Source organism: Mesocricetus auratus, unplaced genomic scaffold (genome assembly GCF_017639785.1).
Source record: "Mesocricetus auratus isolate SY011 unplaced genomic scaffold, BCM_Maur_2.0 Super-Scaffold_6731, whole genome shotgun sequence".
Classification (NCBI taxonomy): Eukaryota; Metazoa; Chordata; class Mammalia; order Rodentia; family Cricetidae; genus Mesocricetus; species Mesocricetus auratus.
Genome location: NW_024429185.1, coordinates 12,319,671 through 12,341,598, shown reverse-complemented (window position 1 = coordinate 12,341,598; position 21,928 = coordinate 12,319,671). Strand labels below are relative to the sequence as shown.

General features: G+C 37.4%; 1 protein-coding gene across 7 annotated transcripts in view; it reads left to right on the top strand.

Annotated features, from left to right (window-relative positions):
- Nek1 (NIMA related kinase 1) overlaps nt 1–21,928 on the top strand; it is a 122,631-nt gene that overhangs the window by 12,299 nt on the left and 88,404 nt on the right. For 5 of the 7 annotated variants that reach the window (XM_040742251.1, XM_040742249.1, XM_040742252.1 and 2 more), the window contains 11 exons: nt 929–1,012; nt 3,517–3,584; nt 3,711–3,797; nt 4,557–4,611; nt 6,589–6,789; nt 10,405–10,465; nt 12,431–12,582; nt 18,511–18,570; nt 19,015–19,074; nt 19,159–19,206; nt 19,371–19,445. In XM_040742251.1, the coding sequence (XP_040598185.1) occupies nt 929–1,012; nt 3,517–3,584; nt 3,711–3,797; nt 4,557–4,611; nt 6,589–6,789; nt 10,405–10,465; nt 12,431–12,582; nt 18,511–18,570; nt 19,015–19,074; nt 19,159–19,206; nt 19,371–19,445 (951 nt within the window). The remainder of the gene's footprint in view (nt 1–928; nt 1,013–3,516; nt 3,585–3,710; nt 3,798–4,556; nt 4,612–6,588; nt 6,790–10,404; nt 10,466–12,430; nt 12,583–18,510; nt 18,571–19,014; nt 19,075–19,158; nt 19,207–19,370; nt 19,446–21,928) is intronic. The other 2 variants (XM_040742250.1, XM_040742253.1) reach the window with 1 other exon arrangement.

Below are 21,928 nucleotides of genomic sequence, written 5' to 3'. Positions count from 1 at the left end.
GAATAAATTTGAAATTGCAGTTACTAATTTAAAAGGCATGTGAATTTTAAGGTTTGTGTTTTATCAAATGATTTAACCACCTCCTCACATGCATGCATTGTACAACAATGCATGAGGTATGCATTGTACAACATTATGAACAATATTATGTATTATTTCAAATTAAAATGGTACCTTTCTTTGTTACTATTTTTAATTTGGAAAGTTAGTATTTCCTGTATGTATTTTTTGTCCTTTGTTCCTTTGTGTCATTTGTCATCTCTTGTTTTAGTCACCAGCATTTTCCCCAGGGATGGGAAAGAACTTAGGCATATTTGAGAATTAGCAACCTATTAATTACATTCAAGCATTTTCTCAAATTGTTACTATCTTGAATATATATTTTGCTATGAAGATGTTTTAAATTTTATATATCAAAGTTACCTTGGAACTTTGGAGAGTGGTATTTTTTGTATTCCATTTTGGAAATCGTATGTCAATCAAAAATTATTAAAATTGACCAAGTGTTTTATGATTATGCTTAATAGTACCATCTAAATGGAATTATTTTGGTGTGAGGTAGAAATTAAGTTGTTTTACTTCTTAATGACAACTCCAGAGACTGTTTATACGTGGTGAATTTGGTTAGAGATGTTAGGTAGATACCTTCTAAATTTCTATCTTGATAATTTTCTTTGTATAATTTTTATTTGTATTAAAAATTAGAGAAAAAACTTAATAAACTTATCCACTTACTACCAGTCTATTATAAAGTATAAATTATATTTTTCCTTCAAGTTTCTTCCCATACTCATTTGCTGTGTATAACAGATGTAGTATGTGTTACACCTATCTTGTCAGTTGACTTGAGTACCTGCTAATGTTACTATCTGCAAAGAAGTTGTAGCCTAAATGTTCTTAATGTTCCTAATATGATGTTTTGCTCTAGATTTTGGACTGGTTTGTACAGATATGTTTGGCTTTGAAGCATGTACACGATAGAAAAATTCTTCACCGAGATATAAAGTCACAGGTATGCTATTTATAGTCTGTCACCAATAACCTCTCCCATGCTCTTTTTTAAAGCACAGAGTCTCACAGTTTTGCTTATCTTAGCCTTAAACTCTATGTAGCCCAAGCTGGCTTCAAATTCTTTGTGATCCTCAGACCTTAGCATCCTATGTGCTGAGATCACCAGTGTGAACCCTCACCATGCCAGGCAATGACTTCTTCATGACTGAAAACAACAGCTCTCTCCTTTCTGCCTGTCCTGTTCACTCAATGTGCGATGTCCCCCACTTTCCTGTTCTCTTTCTTAATTTACTCCTTCCTTGTGATAGAATAAATCAAAGATATGTGGACGTTAATCTTTTTTGAGATTTTTGTATGTCTGTGGTTAACTTTATTCCCTTTTCTCTAATTAATGATAATTTAGATATAAATTTCTGGATAGGAGATTATTTTTCTAAAAAAATGGATGATATGGTTCATTTGTTTTTTGGTATCAAGTATTGACATTCAGAAATTTAAAGCCATTATGACTTTTTTCTGAAAATTTGAGATTTTTCTTCATGCCTTTTGTTCTGAAAATTTGCCAAGTTGTCTATTAGTGAGGTTAATGTTTTATTTACTACACTGTGCCTTTTTGTGTGCATGAGAATCTGTATCCTCTGGAAATGTTCTGTATTTTCTTTTTTTGTTTTTTGTTTTGTTTTTCAAGACAGGGTTTCTCTGTATTGCTTTGGAGTCTGGCCTGGAACTCGCTCTGTAGACCAGGCTGGCCTTGAACTCATAGAGATCTGCCTGCCTCTGCCTCCCGAGTGCTGGGATTAAAGGCATACGCCACCACCGCCCGGCTCGGGTTTTCATTTAAATGAATCTTAATACAACACTTCAAATGTCTGCTTGGTTCTTTCTTCATTGACTATTAAAGTAGTAATTTCCCAGTTAACTAAGTCTACACTTCTTCCTTTTGCCTTTTTCTTCTGGATGGTACCATGATCATATCCAGGGCATGCTAGGAAAGTGCTCAATTTGAATCTATCTCTAGCCCCAAATCCCTTTGAAATTTTCTGTAAGCTAGTACTTGTCTCATCCTCCATAGTCTTTACTGTAATGACCAGTTTTTAAAGAATAGTGGGATGTAGCTATGTCTGTTCTTGTGTTTTATTTCTTCATGTTTTATCTTTTTATTGGATACTTGGTCATTTCTTGCCCTGCTCCTGATATTTTCCCTCTGTAGCATGTGCTAGTCTTGAATTCTTCCATTCTTGATTGAACCTCTAGAATGTGAGGATTCCAGGCTCTTTGCAGTGTGTAAGCATATTTAATACTGTTTTATAACCTTTTGTTTTTTGAGTGTCTTATTCTGTAGACCAGGCTGGCCTTGAACTTGTAGTCACACTCCTGCCCCTTCATCTTGAGTTGTTGGGATTATAGGTATGCACTGCCATCCTGGGCTGAGGAGTTGTGTTTGCAGTGAAGTCTCACATTAATGATTTCATTGCCTGGTTTTGTTTTTGTTGTTATTTTATTAGATTTCCTCATGTCTAACTGAATCCCCCCCCCCAGGTCCTTTTGTGGGAAATATTTTATTTTCAGAGTGTTCTTGCATCTCTCCCTCTCTCCCTCTTTTGTCTCTCTCTCTGTCTCCCTCTCTGTCTCTGTCTCTCTGTCTGTCTCTGTCTCTTGCGCTCTCTCTCTCTCTCCCTCTTTTGTCTCTCTCTCTGTCTCTGTCTCTCTGTCTCTGTCTCTCTGTCTGTCTCTGTCTCTTGCGCTCTCTCTCTCTTTCTCTCTCTCTCTCTCTCCCTCTTTTGTCTCTCTCTCTGTCTCCCTCTCTGTCTCTGTCTGTCTCTGTCTCTTGCGCTCTATCTCTCTCTCTTTCTCTCTCTCTATCCCTCTTTTGTCTCTCTCTCTCTCTGTCTCTCTCTTGCTCTCAAGAAGCGTGCGGTTTACTGATGTCAGTATGTGTATAGAATTTTTTCTCTTCAAAGGAGCACTGCATGTCCATTCCCAGTCACACCTCCTCCTCCTCCTTGTAGACCGTGGCAACCACTGCTCTTCTTTCTGTCTGTATATCTCTATTCAGGATATCTAAATAAACTCTGATAATACGTGTTTTTAGATGTTAAAACTAGATTATTTGCCTAGTGTGGTATTCCACACATTAATTCCAGCACATGAGACAGTTTTAATTTTACCAAAATCCAATTTTTCTTTCTTTCTCTTCAGTTTTTGTTTGATGTTATATCTAAGAAATTAGCGCCTGCCTTAAAAGTATGAGAATTTTTTTCTGTCTATAGTTTTAGTTCTTATAGTCTATTCTGATTTAAATTTTTCATATGGTAAGGTAAGTAGGAAGCTACATTTATTCTTTTTCATGGGAGTATCCAGTTATTGTAGAAAATTTATAATTGTATTAATTTTCTGAAAACCAATATTGTCTCATAGAAGTAACAGGACTGAAATATTTCTGTTTGTTTTCTCTCTCTCTCTCTCTCTCTCTCTCTCTCTCCCCCCCTCCCTTCGTTCTTACAGAACATATTTTTAACTAAAGAGGGGACAGTACAGCTTGGAGATTTTGGAATTGCTCGAGTTCTTAACAGGTAACATAAGAGCTTTGAGCATTGTTTTGGTATAATATCTTCAGTCAACTTGAATCTGGTGTAGTGTATATGTAATAAATTATAATATCTCTGTCTTAAACTTCTTTAACAATTTTATTGTTCTAGTACTGTAGAGCTGGCTCGAACTTGCATAGGAACTCCATACTACCTGTCACCTGAAATCTGTGAGAACAAGCCTTATAATAATAAAAGGTATTTAAAATGATTGATTTAAACCTTTCTGCCATACTCTATTTAATAGCCTTGAGAATGCTATTCTAAAAATCAGTAATGTATGTGCAAACATGTATATCTTTAGATTTTTAGTGTATGATGAGGGAATTGTAAAAGCACTCTCTCTCTTTGGGAAAACTCAACAAAGAATCACTATTGTTTGTCATAGTTAGGAGTAGAGTGCTCTCTTGGCTCTTTCTCTTTGTCATAGTCACTTCCTGTGGAGCTATAGCTAATAATATAGAATGCATGCTAGATTCTCAATGAAGAAACCAAATTCAGAGGGCGCTAGACCAACGTCCTTGATGCCTCAGCCTCTAGTCATCCCAGCTGCTGGTAGATTATGTGGCACATTAGTGAGGACAGTCCCATAATTGAATAAAAGTCCCAACCATGAAACACTGTTTATTTTGCTCTCAGTAAATTATTATTTTTCATTTTGTAATAGCTTTAAAATTGAGTAAAGCATTTGAATTTTACAAAATAAAAAGTTATTTTATACCATTCTTTTAAATATTAAATTTACGTAATGAAATTTTGAAGTAATTGCTTAGGCAACCCTTATTTTTGTAATTTGAGATAGCTACTTTTATTATCTAGTTTGAAATTTTGAGTTAAAAAATACTTTATAGAGTATATATTTTCTGCAAGGTTTTCCATGCTATTCGTTTGCTTAAATGAAAAAAAATTGAATATATTCTGATATTAAGGAGAAATTTCTCCCTTTTGTCTTCCCAGTGACATCTGGGCTTTGGGCTGTGTCCTTTATGAGTTGTGTACACTTAAACATGCAGTAAGTAAAAGTTCTGATGTCTCCAGGTTTGTGACTTCTTCCGGATAATGCTTACAGAGTAGAGGTTTTGTTTTCTGAAATGCGATCTTAGGTTGATTTAGTCTTATTACATATTTGCTGTTGTTATAGTTTGTGATTCCACAACCCTCCCCACAAAACATTGTTTCTCATGCTACAAACAGATCTCAGTCCCCTTCACGGAAATTCACTTACTGTGAATTTGATGATTTTCCCTTATACTTTTATTAGTTTCATTTTAGCAAGTTCTTTCAAAATACTCTTGTTTATCTGGGTGTGGTGGAAAAGCCTATAAGCCCAGCATTTAGGAGGCTGAGACCAGAAGAATTGCAAGTTCAGGACCAGTTTGGCCTAGATAGCAAGATTCTGTGTGAAAAACAAAATAAAAATTAAAAGCATCCAAATTCTTTGAGTTTGTTATTGGAAGTTATTTAAAGAACTTTATTTTCTGTGACAACCACCAGAGTGTTGTTTATTAAAACTAAACTGCCAAAAAGAAAACAAAAGAATTTTGTGATAGGCAGTGGTGGTGGATGGTTTTAATCCCAGCCGGGAGGCAGAGACAGATGGATCTCTGTGAGTTTGAGGCCAGCCTGGTCCACAGAGGGAGTTCCAGGACCAGTTTCAAAGCTATAGAAAAATCCTGTCTCAAACAGCAAAAGAATTTGTTCAGTGTGTTCAAGTTGTATGTGTATGTGTGGTGTGCATACTTGATAGGTAATGGGATGTGCATGTGTGCTGTGAGAGGCTGGAGGTGCCCAGCGTGGCCCAAGGTCAGTGTCTTTCCTTAGTTGCTCTCTATCTTTATCTTTTGCTCCGCATTTTGGCTAGGTTGGCTTTAGTGAGCTTTAGGGGTCCACCTGCTTCTCCCCACAACACACTAGAGGAGAGTACAGAACCATCAGCTCTTGCATGTGTTCTGGGGTTCTGAACTCACATCTTTGTGCATGCACCACAGGCATCTTCCCAACTGAGCATCTCCCGTCTCTTACCAAGTCATTCTGTCACATTAAGTACCCTATAGTATGATTTCACCATTGGCATGTTTTTGAAATAGTATTAAATATAGCATGTCAAAATATATTTAATCTTAAAAGCTTCTTCATTTTTATACCCTCCTTTTAAGGAATGTTTCCTTCACTGATTAAACAGTACCGTGTTTTCAAACTTCAAAAACTACATAAAATTGTAAAGCAGTAAATAGATACTACAAGCAGTTCTAGCAAGAAACAACTGCTTATGTTTGTTCTTTTCCCCTAAGCTTTATTCTAGTTTATAAATTGAATTGCTCATCTCCAAGAATTTGCTTATATTATATGAGCAGCTTTATAGCCTGTTTTTATTAATATTGTTTGAAGTCTGTCTTTTATTATTGTTGAAGTATTTTTATATTTGCATGAATGTGCATGCATAGATGAAAATGCATTACATTTATCTGAATGCAAGTATCATTGGAGGTCAGACAAGTGTGTTTGAACACTGCTCTGAGCTACCTGATATGAGTGCCCATAACCAAACTGAGATTCTCTGGAAGAGCAGAAAGACCTGGACATGGCCTAAGAAAAAAGTAGTTACATCTTTTCGCTCAGTAGTTAGTGTTTTTCTTCTAGTTGTTAGAGCAGAGGCAGAGGCAGCTCTTCAATAAAGACCACTGGGTTATATAACTTTTTAATATCTTGATCATTGTTATGTCATACAAATATATATTAATATTTATACCTTCCCTCAGCATGTTGCACAATTAGATTTTACTCTTATAGCAAGTTACAATATTTTACTTTTTTGAAGACAGTCTTTTGAAATGATAGGTAATTAGGTAAAGTTTCAGACAGTGTGCTGATCACATTACTTGGGAGAGGATTTATTTCTATTCTGTGTTAGTGGAAAGAGAACTACTGCTTTACTTCGGTTTCAGTTTCTTTACGTTTTACATATGTGCCTGTGTTTTCTGGATTGTAGTTTGAAGCTGGAAACATGAAGAACTTGGTACTGAAGATAATATCTGGATCCTTTCCTCCCGTGTCTCTGCATTATTCCTATGATCTCCGCAGTTTGCTCTCTCAGCTATTTAAAAGGAATCCTAGGGATAGACCCTCAGTCAACTCCATATTGGAGAAAGGTTTTATAGCTAAACGAATCGAAAAGTTTCTCTCACCTCAGGTATGTGGCAACGTTAAACAGTGAGGCTCTGGTGCCTACTGAAGGTCTGTGGCATCGCCACAGTGCCTGGGCTGCATTGGTGACCCTGTTTCCCTCGATTTCTATTGAGATTAGTGAAGCTGTCTGTGCTTCGATTCCTGTGAGCTCTGAGCTAAGAGATACAGCCATAATGTGAGGTGGCTGTGAGAAATGAAAAACAGTGTGCATGCAGCGCTTAATGTCTAACACATGTGTATTCAAAGTAATTAATATGTATCACCACCATATATTATACTAGATATATGTAATGCAGCATGATTTACATGATTATGACTGTATTTGACAAAAGGATTGGAAACCATGGTTCTCTGGGCATATATAAGTAAATATACTATATTGCTATAGTTCATAATTTTTCTCTTATATTTAAATATAGCTGCAAAACAAATACTTATGGAGATAATTGAATTTAATGTGGCATGTTTTATAAAAAAATTTGCCAAGACAAATGACATCAATTATTCAAAAATACGATCATCTGAAATTAGATTGTTTTACTTTTCATGTTTATTGTGGCCTTTATTAATTTAATCAGCATTAATCCTTTTGTAAATATGATATGTAGCAAAACATAACTCTATTGCTTATATATGCTTCTGGTTTAACAGAACATTCCTTAGAACAAATGTTCTTCAGAAAACAAGAGATGGCACTTAAATTTAATACTCAAAGAATGCATTAGTAAGCAAGAAGGCTTGTTCAACTCCCAGGGTAAAGGTTACTTGTATAAAACATAGCAACAATCTCAGAAATGTGTGTTTTACAAGACTTCTTTGTTAAAAATAATTCTTTCAAAGACTGTTTAGATGTAATGTACTGTTATTTTTTGGGCAGCTACCAGATAAGAAACAAAAGCTTCATTTAATCTCATTGACGCTACCTCCCCCTTACCAGTGTCTTAGAACATAGTCTCAAGGCTGAAACACTGGAATGCACCTTCTTAGCAATGAAAGGGAAATTGTTAAAGCCTCAATTACCAAACATAATCTGCAAGCGGGAGGCGGATTATGATGAATAACAAATAGAGTATTAAGCATTACATGTTTGGTACGTGTGGCATCCATTCCTTACTGGTCTTTAAGCACCACTTGAATTTATGAAAACTGAACTGTATCACTTGGTCAGCATTCAGCAAGGTGCTTTGTGCTGCGTCTGTAAGGCTGTAGCATTGAACACTTGATGAGCTTTCACGTCGAAGCTGTTTCTTCTCATGTCATTACAATGATCTGCATTTTACGTGTTCTCACCATGTGGTTGCACACCTGTGATCCTTCTGCCTCAGCCTTGTGAATTTCTGGATTACCGGACAACTTTTATTTTTGAAACCATAGTTCTTTCAATGCCATTGGTCAAAATTAAAATTCAAGGGCTCAGTGCTCCTCCCTGTGTCCTGACAGGTTTTCTTGCATGTGACTTCACAAATACCAGTAAGCTTTTTTTCCTTAGGCTTAGAGGATGGAAGACTTCCATATTCCAAGCAGTCCAACATCACAGCTTCTGCCTACCTGTTGAACACTGAGAATGTGACTAGTGTGACTAGAGAACTAAAATTGAAGTTTTTAATGATAAGTAGCCACATCACACTGGTGATGGCTTTTAAATTGGACCACATTCCCATAATGTTCCTTCTTGAGTTCTGTATGTACCATCTCTCAATTCATCTCAACATTTACATAGAACATAAAGATGCATATGGAGAACTGAAGAAATTATTCAATTTGAGGGCAAGTTGGAGATCATAAAATACCCATTGAACCAGACCTAGGATACAGTCCTATCTCAGCTTTTCAAGAGGTCTTGAAGCAGGAAGATCCCAAGTTCAAGGCCAGCCTGGACAACATAATGAGTCCCTGTCTCAAAATAAAAGCTTTGAAAACAAAAAAGTAGGGTTGGCATGCCATGGAGAGGGCTCAAGAATTAGGGCACTGGTATAGTGCTTCTCCAGCATATGTGAAGTCCCGGAACCAATGCCTGTTTCACAGAAAATGGAACAGATCCACCTGTCTTTCTAGGAAGCATAAAGGAAAACATGCCCACCCACTTGCCCTGAATTGCCTTTGAGCCAGACTTTTGCCATGTTACCTTCTGCTGGGTTAGTTCTTAAGTGCAGCACACAGTCTTCTGAAGGATATTTCTGGGTTCATTCACTGCCATCTCAGTTGGGGACAATCTTTTCATACTCTGTGAAGATGTGTCTTTGCCAAGGCCCCTTCTGCTTGCTTTAATAAAGAGTTGAATGGCCAATAGCTAGGCAGGAGAGGATAGGTGGGATTTCTGGGGAGAGGGAGGAAAAGGAGGATGAATCTAGGTATGAGGATTTTGCCAGCAAACTTGGAGCAAGCCTGATGTTCTATACTGAGGAAAGGTAAAAGCTATGTGGCAGAATGTAGACTAATAAAAGCAGGTTAACTTGAATTATAAGAGCCAGTTGGGGACAAACCTAAGCTAAAAGTCAAGCTTTCATAATTAATAAGTCTCCGTGTTATTTAGGGTCTGGCAGTCCAAACATGTCAGACAAGAACTCTTGCTACACTTCTCTGTTTGAGTAATTGAGGCAGAGCCAGAGAATCCCTGTGCTAACACCAGGTAGTACTGACGGTGTTGCTTGTAGACTTGAGTACGGCTGCCATAGCGCTTCTTCAGTAGGAAAGAAAAGCCACCTTAGGTTGCAGATTGTGCCTACTGGATATCTCATCTCCTTCCCGTGGTGCCTTACTTCTCTGGAAAAACATGAAAAAATTCACTTGGCATTTTGCTCTCCACAAATAAGATAAAAATAAACCCAAATTGAGGCAAATCTTTGTTTTACACTGCAAAAATGTTAAAAATAGTGAAAATTACTTGTGGAAAATATGAATACTTGTTTCATGAAATATATTTATAAGTGCTGAAAACATAGTAATGGAATGTTTTTAATGTTAAGAGACACTAAAAATATTCTTTCAATGACATGTTTACAGATGAGTATGAACTCATTGCAGGTGGTAAGGGGATTCATAGTAAACTTAAATAATGTGTTTCAAGAGAGGATTTTTTGATGTGACTCTTGAACAGTTTTGACTTGAATGAGGTCTATGCATGCATATAGAACACAGTGATCCCTCCATAGATGTTTTGTTGTTAAGTCATTAAGGTATGGAAAAGGCAAATAACATATGTGCTATGTATTAGTCTAGCTTGAAAATGAAAGACTGTAGAAGTAATAAAAATTATTAGCAGGGGTAAGTGGTTAGCAATAGGAGAATTTGCTGGATGGATTACAAGATTTTAATTTCGTTTATTTATCAACATCTTTATGACTGGAAGAAAAAAATACATTGTAGTTGATGGGTAGCTTTTTTTCTTTGTTCAGGAAATGAATTTTTTTGTTTTTGTTTTTGTTTAGTTTGTTTTGTTTAGACAGGATTTCACTGTGTATCCCTGGCCGTCCTGGAACTCACTCTGTAGACCAGGCTGGCCTCGAACTCAGAGATCCACATGCCTCTGCCTCCAGTGTACTGGAACTAAAGGTGTGCACCACTATACTCAGAGGTGATATCTTTTTAATATTTTTTCCTCTCTCTCTTTCAATTTAAGCTTATTGCAGAAGAATTTTGTCTAAAATCATTTTCAAAGTTTGGACCACAGCCTATACCAGGTAAATTATGTTTGACATGAAACTTTTCATCTGTTTGCAGTTCTCAAGCTCTGTTCTAGTTTGATCATATGGCTGAATTCCTCAAAGTTCCTAGTTTATGGATCAAAATGTTTTGGGAAAACTTCACCCTATCACAGAGAATCACATTATTATCAATATAAATTGCTTCTGCATCCCTACCAAGACATCCAATAGTTAATAATATTATTTTTAGTTTCTATCTTAGTTAAGGTTTCCTACTACTGTGATAAAACACTATAACTAAACAGCTTGGGGAGGAAAGGGTTTAATTCCCTTACATTTCCACATCATACTACACCCTCTAATGAGTACGGGCAGGAACTAAAGAGCAGGAACCTAGAGGCAGGAATTAATGCAGAGACCATGGAGGAATGCTACCTATTGGCTTGTTCTCCATAGCTTGTTTAACCTACTTTCTTAGAGTTCCCAGGACCACTAGCCCAGTGGTGTCACTGCCCACAGTATGCTGGACCCTCCCACATCAATTATCAATCACAAGAGAGGCTTGCACACAGCGCAGTATGGTGGGGACATTTTCTCAATTGAAGTTCCCTCTCCAAAAATGACGGTAGCTTGTGTCAAATTGGCATAAAAGTAGCCAGCACAATTTCGTTAAGAGTTGACTAAATTATATGAATAATGTATGCTTACAATGATTTTTAAAGAAAAATTACATCAATTTTAATACATACTTTTCATAATTTGATGTATTTTTCTTGTTAACATATCCACAATGAGTTTGAATGAGAATATATTATAAACAGTTTTGTTTTTTTGGTTATTTGAGACAGGGTTTCTCTGTACCTTTGGAGGCTGTCCTGGAACTCACTCTGTAGTTCAGGCTGGTCTTGAACTCAGAGAGATCCACCTGCTTCTGCCTCCCAAGTGCTGGGATTAAAGGCATGTACCACCACCACTTGACTATAAACAGTTTTCTTATACATAGTGAACATTTTCTTTGAAAATGTAAGTTTAATGGTAGCTTTTCATTGTGAACTACCATTTAATATTTTTCTTTTCCCTCCTGAAAATGAATACTTGTTGTAAGAGATTGATTTAAATTGTGTTAGCACATGGTGAAAATCCTGAGCTAGAGAGTGGGCTCGAAGAGAGAGAAAGTTGCACCTCAGGCTGTGGGGGAACTTAACCAGAGGTAACTTACAGAGGTGGAAAGCAGATGAGAAAGGGCTTGGGTAAGGGCTAGGGGCAATGCACACTATTTGACTTGTAATATTTTCTTATTGGACTTGATATGTTTTCTGGAGCTTTGAGGGATGCTTTGTTTGGTTATTAAGTACTTTAACAGTTTCATGCATGTATATAATGCATCCCGAGTCTCATACTGTGGAGTTTATCCAGAGAACTCGTTTTTTTAGTGTATTCACAGATATGCTACCTTGCCTCATTGGTGCATGTGTGTGTGTGTCCATGTGAAAGGGTGCCTGTGTGGGCACATATGTGAACCTATGTGTATGCCAAAGAACAACTTCAGGTGTCGTCCTCAGAAATACCTTTCACTTGCATGGAGATAACCATTAGGTTATACTGGTGGCCAGCAAGCCCCAGATATCTGCTTGTCTCTGCTTCCCATATAATTATGAGATGATAATTGCACACCACCACTCCTGATATTTTTACATGGGTGCTAGGGACCAACTCCGTCCTCATGCTTGTGAGGCAAGCACTTACCTTTGGAGCTACCTTCTCAAAACCAGGAAATTCTATTATCTTAGAGGAATTAATCTTATTTCTTTGAGAAAAGATTTTCAATCCAAAGCAGTTGAAGCATTGATATTTGCTAATGATGCAAAAATCATTTGATTAAAAGTTTGTAAAGTTGTCAATTATTGTGAAAATTAAAAAAAAAGCATTCTTGAAGAATTTTGGAATTAAAAATTCAATATAAATAACTACTGAAAAAGAGTGGCTTGTCTTTTCATGTAGGTAAAAGACCAGCATCGGGGCAAAGCTCCATCTCTCTTGTCCCTGCTCAGAAAATCACGAAGCCTGCTGCTAAATATGGAGTGCCTTTAACATATAAGAAGTATGGAGATAAAAGGTTACTTGAAAAGAAACCACCCCCAAAAAATAAGCAGGTAAGATAATTTTGCAAACTGGTTAATATCAAGTGCATGTAGTAACAGCTCCGTGAATTTCTTGATCCTCAGGGTAGTCTTTATTTCCTTACCAAGGGGTGGTGCTGTGCTTTGTCCAACCTCTCTAACTTGGGAGCCGTACAGAAGCAGTGGTGGACAGCCATTAAGTAGATATACTGAGTGAACAAGTGGTGTAATAAAGAACGGTAGCGTTATAAATGAAGCCCTCCTTGAACCACTTGATTGTATGCATAGATGTAAGTACCTGTGATATTGTTGCTAAAACACCAGGAAATTTGTGTATTTCAGAATTCACAGTCAAATAAATAAAAATCTTAGAACTATATAAAGAATATGATCATATGTGTGACAGTCTCCCATTCAGATTTTAAAAAAATTATGGCCTAAAGTATTGAGTTACATGACTCGGATCTTGATGTTAGTTGCAGCGTATTGGTACTTTTTATTTGGAGTTTGAGTGTTAAAATTTTAATGTAAATAATTATTAGCTAACTTTAGGAATTAGCCATTAAATGGGTAAAGAGGAATATACTGTAGGAATGGCAGATACAGGAATCAACTGCTACTCCTCGTATTAAAAGAATACTTCAAGAACGAAAGTTTAAAGATCCTCCAGTCCCATCCATGAAGTTAATTCAGATCTCATTTGGTGGGGCATAGTTGTAAGCCTGTTTGTGGTGACACCCACTGAATTCCCACTGTCTGACATTGGTAAACAGAAAGCCATCTACCACAGAAGTGAAGCCCACTGGGAAGCTGTTTGGATGTCAGTAAAGTGCATTAGGAAGCCATCTACACAGCTGACAAACTGAAAAACCTCCTGGAAGGCAGGCAGAATATGCCCGTAGTGATATTTTGTTTGTACTCTAACAATTAAAGCTTGCCTGAGAAAGTGTAGAACTAAGTCACTAGTTAGACACACACACACACACACACACACACACACACACACACACACACACACACTCTCTCTCTCTCTCACACTCTAGTTAGATGTAGAGAACAGGCAGTGGTGGTCACACCTTTAATCCCAGCAGTCGGGGAAACAGGCAGATGGATCTCTGAGTTCAAGGCCACCCTGGCTATATGAGAGTGAATCAGTGTAAAACAGAAACAGAGCTCACACCTTTAGTCCCAGCACTAGAGAGGAATGTAAGGTTCAGTGCAGTCTGAGTTTTGGTGGAGAAGAGAGCATTGCAGTCTGCAGTCACTCTGAAAACAGGATTGGCCCCTTTGGTCTGAGCCTTGGTTAGAGGTAAGAACTCTCTAGTGACTTGACTGTTTTGCTTTTCTGATCTTCAGTATCTGTCCCTGGGTTTTTATTATTTGTGCTGCAAGTGCCTAGTTCTTCTGTGCTTTCTGGGAAACTGCAGAGCTCTGTAGGAAGCTGTCTTTGGGGTACTGCTGAAATTCGGTTGGAAACTGGCAGGATAGAGGCACAATGTTTGCAAGGTACCTGCAGCAGTGAGTGCCAGTGTGTTCCCACAGGTAGCAATAACAAAAGAAGCACTGAGCAGGAGCTGCTTTCCTTCCGGAGTGTCTCCATCTCTCCATCGGCTGCTAATGTGATAATGAGCGAAAGGAAACTGTTACCATGCCCCGCTGTGATAGTGGGAGCAGGACTGCATACAGGGCAGTTTAACTGGCATGCTGGCTTTACCATTTGCTGATTCTATTTATTCAGCTATCGAACAATGCCTTCGTATCCTTTTCTCTCAGTGGTCATTAAAAGAATCCTAGGACTGAAGACATTCCTTATTTCTTGGACTTTAAAACCCCTAGGACTCTGATCACACCCTAATCTTCCAACCTCAACATTTCTGGTAGTTTTTTTGATTGATTGTTTTGTTTTTTGAGACAGGGTTTCTCTGTGTAACCCCATGACTGTCCTGGAACTTGCTCTGTAGACCAGGCTGGCCTCGAACTCACAGAGATCTGCCTGCCTCTGCCTCCCAACTTGCTGGAGTTAAAGGTGTGTGCCATCACAGCTTGATTGTATTATGTTTTATTGATATGAAATCAATTGACTTCATTACTACAAGTAAGCTTTTAAAATTTTTATGTTCCTTTCCAAAATTTCTTTACATTTTTCATTTCTTCTAAATAGGTTTATTATTTATTTTTAAGTTTACATTTAGATTAGAAACAAGGTTGCTTCACAAGTCAGTTCCAGGTCCCTCTCTGTTTCCCTCCCCTCCTCCCTTGCCTTCCCCTAAATAGATTTTTCAAAATATTAATTCATAGATAATTTTCAAGGCATGTTTATTCCAAACAGTGTTTACATTTGTAACCCATGTTTACCAATTGTAATATAGACATGCATAACTTGCCTGATTTCTGGGGGATAAAACTCTTGTTGGCCATGGAGTAAGAGAGGGCAGAGATACTTACCTTTATGTGATTAGGTAGGTATCATATAGAATAATCATAAAAAGTAATACACACTTGGGTGAACTTGTAAAAGTAGAGCTGTTTTGTCTCTTGGCCACACACTATTCTGTGAGAATGAATGAAATGGTGTGCTGAATTAAGGGCATGGTAGAAGGCCCCTTACCTTTGACCAGGACTGAAAAGAAACCAAGTGTAAAATCAGTGTATATGGGGCTGGAGAGATGGCTCAGAGGTTAAGAACACTGGCTGCTCTTCCAGAGGTCCTGAGTTCAATTCCCAGCAACCATCCATAATGAGACCTGGTGCCTTCTTCTGGCCTGCAGGGATATGTGCAGACACAACACTGTATACATAATAAATAAATATTTAAAAAATCAGTGTTTATGTATAGCTGACAGAATCAAATAATGTGTTTTCTTAATGTTTCCTTCATTTTCAGTTAATGAAATATGAATGAACTACATGCTATGGGAATTTTGGATTCCTACTGCTAATATTTAAAATAATAGACTCCACCTGACATATTCTGAGTAATAGAAAACTGGTTCAGATGATAGCTACAGGCTTTTGGATTTTAGGCAAGGTTATTGCTTTTTAATTTTTTTAATCAAATAAGCACGATTTTTCTAAGCTAGTCCATTGAAAACTAAACAGTAATCCGTACTTGGAGTGTGTCATAACTTATTTTAAAAACATTTAACCTAACACAAATTCACTGTACAACAGAATAAATTTGCTTAATGACACAGAATACACACTTAAAATGGTAAAAAATGATTTTACAAGGTATATTTTGTGACAATAAAAATATAAATAAAGTTATGAAATTTTAAAACAATAATAGGCAAAAGGAAAAGCATAGCAATCAGATAGATGAGAAAATTGTCAAGGTCATAACAAGGGAGAGGAATAAAAAGAAACACCAGCTTCTGAAGTGTTTTAGTTGTTTGAAGCAGGGTCTCACTGTCTCCTCAGTTTAGTTGGAATTTTTGTTCTTCCTCTGCTCCTGAAGAGCTGAGAGGGTGTCAGCTAGCACACTAACTGAGATTTTAAATAAATGCTTGTTGTCTTGAACGATTCCTTTTTAAATTAAAGACAGTTCCCTCAACAAATATAAAGTATCTTTTACAAATTTGGAGTAGTTTATTGATAGCTTAATTTTTTAGCTTCAAATGATTGCTAATGTACATAATTATAATATGATGATATCATGTTTATTCAGATAAATTTAAGCTGTTCCATGTTGTAGTTTTGTTCTTGTTGGGTTTTTTGTTGTTGTTTGTGAAGGCTTCTGGTCATAAGCCACCAGGGGGAGCTCCGTGAACACATTTCAGTGTTTGGGCTCGTGTTTATTTTGTTTTTGTTTTTTGAGTGACACAATGTTTGTGTTTATCTCTACAGTATAGAAATAACACTTTGAGAATACTCAGACTCTCTAAGAGGAACAGCTTGGAATTCTTATTCCATAAATACTTGAATAGTCTCTATGTAAGGCAATAGAGAAGATCAAAGAGGTATATAACCTTTGCTTCCATATAGCTTACCTCTTACACAGCCCCTCGGGCTGAGGATAGTTCCTTGGGCTGAGACTCACTCAGCAGCTGAAGAGTGGTGCTTGCAGCTAACGTCTGACAACCAGCCTTTGGCTGCAACCCACATGAAAGGGGAGGGAGAGCATCAACTCCAGTGTTGTCCTTGCGCTGCACAGAAGCCTGTATACATAATATGCACACCATGAGAGGACATTTAGTCATGGATCCTGCAGAGCTCTTGTTACGGTCATTCCTCTCCCCTTTCTCCCTCCGGTCTCTGAGTGCCCTCGAACTTACTTCCCTGAAAGTTAAGATTGTAGATGTGCACCACTGGTTCACTAATACTGTTTAATGGTTTGATTTTTATGGTGCTAACAGCTACATGGTTTATCTGTGGAAGGTATCAAAGGATAATGCAATAAGAATATTTACTAAACAAAATATCTTTTTTAGCTATATAGTATTAACATATATCATAAAGGAAAACACTGATAATTGTAACTGAATTTATAATTATTAACTTTAGTGAAGTAAAGAATATGTATTAAAAATAAGAAACAGCAGCTGTGATAAACATGATATACCAAGAATTTATCTAAGATTATGTGTACAGTAAGCATGTAAGAGAAAATATTCTTAGCCTTTTTAAGGAGCAGAAATTAAGAGAGATGGACAAAATGAGAATCTGGGTTTTCTACATCCATTGGTGGAATATAAATGAGGGTAGCCTTTGAGGAGGGCAGAGTTCTCAAAATATAAATTATGATCTTACTCTTTAATTCCACTTTTTAAAAAAATGCTCTCGTGAGAGACTTGAGTATGATACAAAGAGAGATATATGTAAGAAAGTTCCTTACAGCATATAGAATAGGACAACTTAAAATCAACTCAAAATCTATCCCCAGAATAATGGTTAAATACATTATTTCTAGACTATTTCCTTGTTAATTTATTGCCATCTTGTAGTAAATTATTTCCATGATATAGAATTGTTAAGACATGTTATTAAAAATGCTTTGATATCAAATGATACATTTTTATAAAAATCATAAAAGCTAAAATTATGTGCATATATATGTGTGTATGTATGTAAGTTTGTAATAATGTCTAGAAGGATACTCACAAAAATACTGATACTGGTTACCTCCAAGAGCGAAGAAGCTATGGATTTTTATTATTATTTGAATTTTATGTGGTGAACATATATTGTATACTTTTTTTTTTTTTTTTTTTGGTTTTTCGAGACAGGGTTTCTCTGTGGCTTTGGAGGCTGTCCTGGAACTCGCTCTGTAGACCAGGCTGGCCTCAAACTCACAGAGATCCGCCTGCCTCTGCCTGGGATTAAAGGCGTGCGCCACCAACGCCCGACCGTATAATTTATTTTTTAAGAAAAATTTATTTATTGGGCTTTCAAAGCGATGTTTCATCATAGTATTATAGTGCTTAAAATTAGCATCCATTGTGGGAACTCATGAGGCCCAACCCCTTGTTGAGGAAATAGTGGCAAGCTGATGGCTGCTGGAGGAGGAAGTCACTTTTCTTTGGGTGTGTGCCCCTAATATGTTGCTGATGCTTCATTGGATAGCTCCACACATGTGCATGTATGGACAGTTGGGCTCAGTTATAATAACTAAAAGGACAGGAAATTGAGAGAGGTATGTTGATGGGAAGAGTTGGGGGTAGTGTACATGATCAAAATATACTATGTACATATATGAAATTCCCATTAAATAAAATATTTTAAAAATATGTGTGTGAGGCAGAACTAGTTGATGATAAGGAACCCCTTTCCATGTTTTGAGTGTCATGTTCCAGGATGTTAAGTAAAAGGCATATCAAAGAGTAGTGTGTCTTTGTAAAGCCAATAAATTTGAAAGAGTTACAGCTATACTGGATTTACCTTTTCTTACTTTAAACTTCCTTAGGTTTGTAATTTCCAAAGAGTGTCTTAAGTCTCTAATTTGTAGCCTTATTTTTTGTTCAGACCCACCAAATTCCAGTGAAGAAAATGCACTCTGGGGAAGAAAGGAGGAAAATGTTTGAGGTATAAAGATGCATATTTGCTTATCTTAAAGCTTTACAAAACAGTTCTTATGGCAGCAGCAATATCCACTAACTCTATAGATAGTGGTTCTCAGCCTTCCTAATGCTGTGATGCTTTAAAACAGTTCCTCATGTGGTAATCCCCAACTATAAAATTATTTTCCTTGTTACTTTATAACTGTACTTTTGCCACTGTTATGAATTGTAATGTTGCTCTTAGGCTATCCTTGTAAAAAGGCCATTTGACCCCCAGGGGTCAAATTGAGAACCACTGTTATAGAGCCTCTAAACTTTTCTGCCTTGTCTCTTTCAAATACTTACATCTTTGTTTTGTCCATTCTTTCATTCTCCTCATCTCTTTGGGCATGCCTCTCTTGTTGATATACTGCCTTGATGCAGATATTAAAAAGTAGAAGTCATTGATAGAAGTGTTCTTTTGTTTAAGGAAGCAGCAAAGAAAAGAAGATTGGAATTCATTGAGAAAGAGAAGAAGCAGAAGGATCAGGTAGCTTCTGGCTCTTGTTTTCTCCCTTTGGCTATGTGTAGATGGTAAGACCTGGGCTCTAAGCATATGTCTTAACTGTTGCAGATTACTTTCCTGAAGGCCGAGCAGGTGAAGAGGCAAGAGAAGCAGCGGGTAAGAGGAAACTCCATCTCCACAGTGCAGTTTTCCCCCCCACCCTACCCCCCGCTTGTGTTTAAAGGAGATACCCTGATTTTAATTGTATTGCTAAATGTACTCTATATGTTTTATATTAAGTAGTTGAAATGGTATTTTGTTTATTTCTCTTTCCCCAAAAGTTGGAGAGGATAAATAGGGCCAGGGAACAAGGATGGAGGAGTGTTTTAAGGGCTGGTGGCAGCGGTGAAGTCAAGGTAGGCATCGATTCCAGGGGAGCTAAACTCCCGTTGTTTGGCTCCATTTCACCTTGTTTGTTCAGTGTGTACAGCTACACGTTGCCTCTTGGTATACCGATAATGTTTGTCTAGAATTTTGCAGCATGTGTTTTGATTTGTTCCTTACTTGTGGGTGTTGGTTAGTTAATTAATAATTGACATTTATACAAGTTAAAATATTCATGTGAGGGCTGTAATGCAGTTCCTTACTGGGGAATCTCACAAATCAAATGCAAAATCAAATATGCTTGTTAGAATTTTTCATGTAACCTTGAAAGTTAAGTTCTCAGAAGCTTTTCTTAATTGGCCATTGCCAGACTGCAAGATATTGGTACCCAGCCCCTGCACGCTCCTCCTGCCCTACTTCTGCTGAGTGTGAGGAGGGAGCATGCTGATCCTCATGTCTTTGCACTTTGCTTTTCTCGACTTTATGGCACCCCTTCTCTATTCTCCACTCGCAGCTCTGCCTGCATTCATTCACCTAGATAACCAATTGCCTAAATAGCCATTTACCTACATTCTTCACTCCACACATTCCCTTTGGGCAAATCTGACTCCGTAACCTTGGGTAAGTTAATTTTCCTGAGCTTATTTTCAGTGCCTAGAGCTTTTCTACTAGGACTCAGATAAAAAAATCCTTACCCATCTTTGTTCTGTCAGAGTCTTTTACTTCCCGGTTGTTTTCAGAAGTACCAGCCTCTACTTACACTGGTAAGATGAATCCTGAAGCAGTCTCTGGGATTCCCCCCCAGTGTATGTACCTTGTATTCTCTCCCTTGAGCTGTAAGTAGAACTTGCTAATGGTAGCTAGCTCCTTTGATTAGATTATGTCATGTGGTAAATGAGTAAATTGAGCACTCCCATGATTACATTGGCCGAGTAGACGGGAACGGGAAAAGAAATGTAAGGAAATCCACCACTACTGACCTGGAAGGTAGCAAACATGGACATGACAAGAAAGTATGAATGACTCCCGAGTTGTAACAGTTATCTCTAGCCAATAACCAAGGGGAAAGTATCCTTAATTATGAAACCACAAGAAATGAACACCCTAGAACCAGTGAGCTCCAAAATCCTGAGCCTCAGATACGAATGTGGCCCTGGCTGATAGCTAAATATACATATCTTAAATCTTCCACCTATCCAAATCAGGGAAGATAATAAAGAAATACTGTTCGTGATATTGTTTTTGCACAGCAGTAGAAAATGGATATACTTTTCCTTTATATTATCATTTTTATTTGGACAGTGAGCAAGGTGTCGCTCAACTTGTAATTAAACTGTTAATTTACCTGTCTGCTGCCATTAGCCTCTCAGGGTTGAAACAGACAATTGGTGGCTATCAAAATGGCTTGCTTACCATTCTTGTTTCTTCTCTCAAAGTTATAATGTGGACAAAAATGAGTTTTGCTTGTTTCACCTAGATATATATACTGTCTTCAATTTGTGTTGTTTTTTTCTTTTGAGATGTTTTTCATCACATATCAATAATTCAGTAAGAATCTTTTTTCCTAAGTCAGTACTAAAGTAGCCATTACATGATATTTTTAGTAATTCAGTTTTATATGAGTAGCACTTATTACTTCCTGGTCAATAAAAAATAACTCAGAACTTGACCCTTGGTTGATAATTAGCTTCCCCTGTATTTAACTGTAGGTCCAGGACCCTTATCCAACACTTTTTTTTTTTAACAAATTCACCATCAGTATTGAGATTTTGATGGTTGCTTCTTTACTCCTTTAGAAACAATTTTTTAGGTTTATTTTATTTTTGTTTGTGAGTGTTTTGCCTGCATGTACATATGTTCTCCTCATGCATGCTGTTGGCCACAGAGATTTAAAGAGGGTGTCACATCCTTTCAAGCTGGAAGGTTATGAGCCGTCATGTGGGGACTGAACCGAAGCCAGGATTTCTGCACCAATAGCAAGTTCTTCTAACTGCTGAGTGAATTCTCCAACCCCATTTAACATACTCCTTGACAAAAACATAATGAACTATTTCCAGCTCCACCTCAGCCAACTGAGTCCCTGCTATATTCCTGTAATGTCTGCTGTGGCACCTTGACTCTTTTTATGTTTTTAATGTATTTATTTTTATTCTATGTGCATTGTTGTTTTGCCATGGGTGTCAGGTCCCCTAGAACTGGAATCATAGACAGTTGTGCACTGCCATGTGGGTGTTGGGAATTGAACTCCAGTCCTCTGGAAGAGCAGTCAGAGATCTTAATCACTGAGCCATCTCTCCAACCCTGGCACCATGGCTCTTATATGATGATAATTTTTGTTTATTTGGTTGGTTTTGTTTTTTCAAGACAGGGTTTCTCTGTGTATCCCTAGATGCCCTAGATCTCACAGTGTAGAGTAGGCTGTCCCAGAACTCAGAGAACTGCCTGCCTCTGCCTCCCAAGTGCTGGGACTAAAGGAGTGTCCCGCCTGGCAAGATGATTAATTTTATGTCTTGTT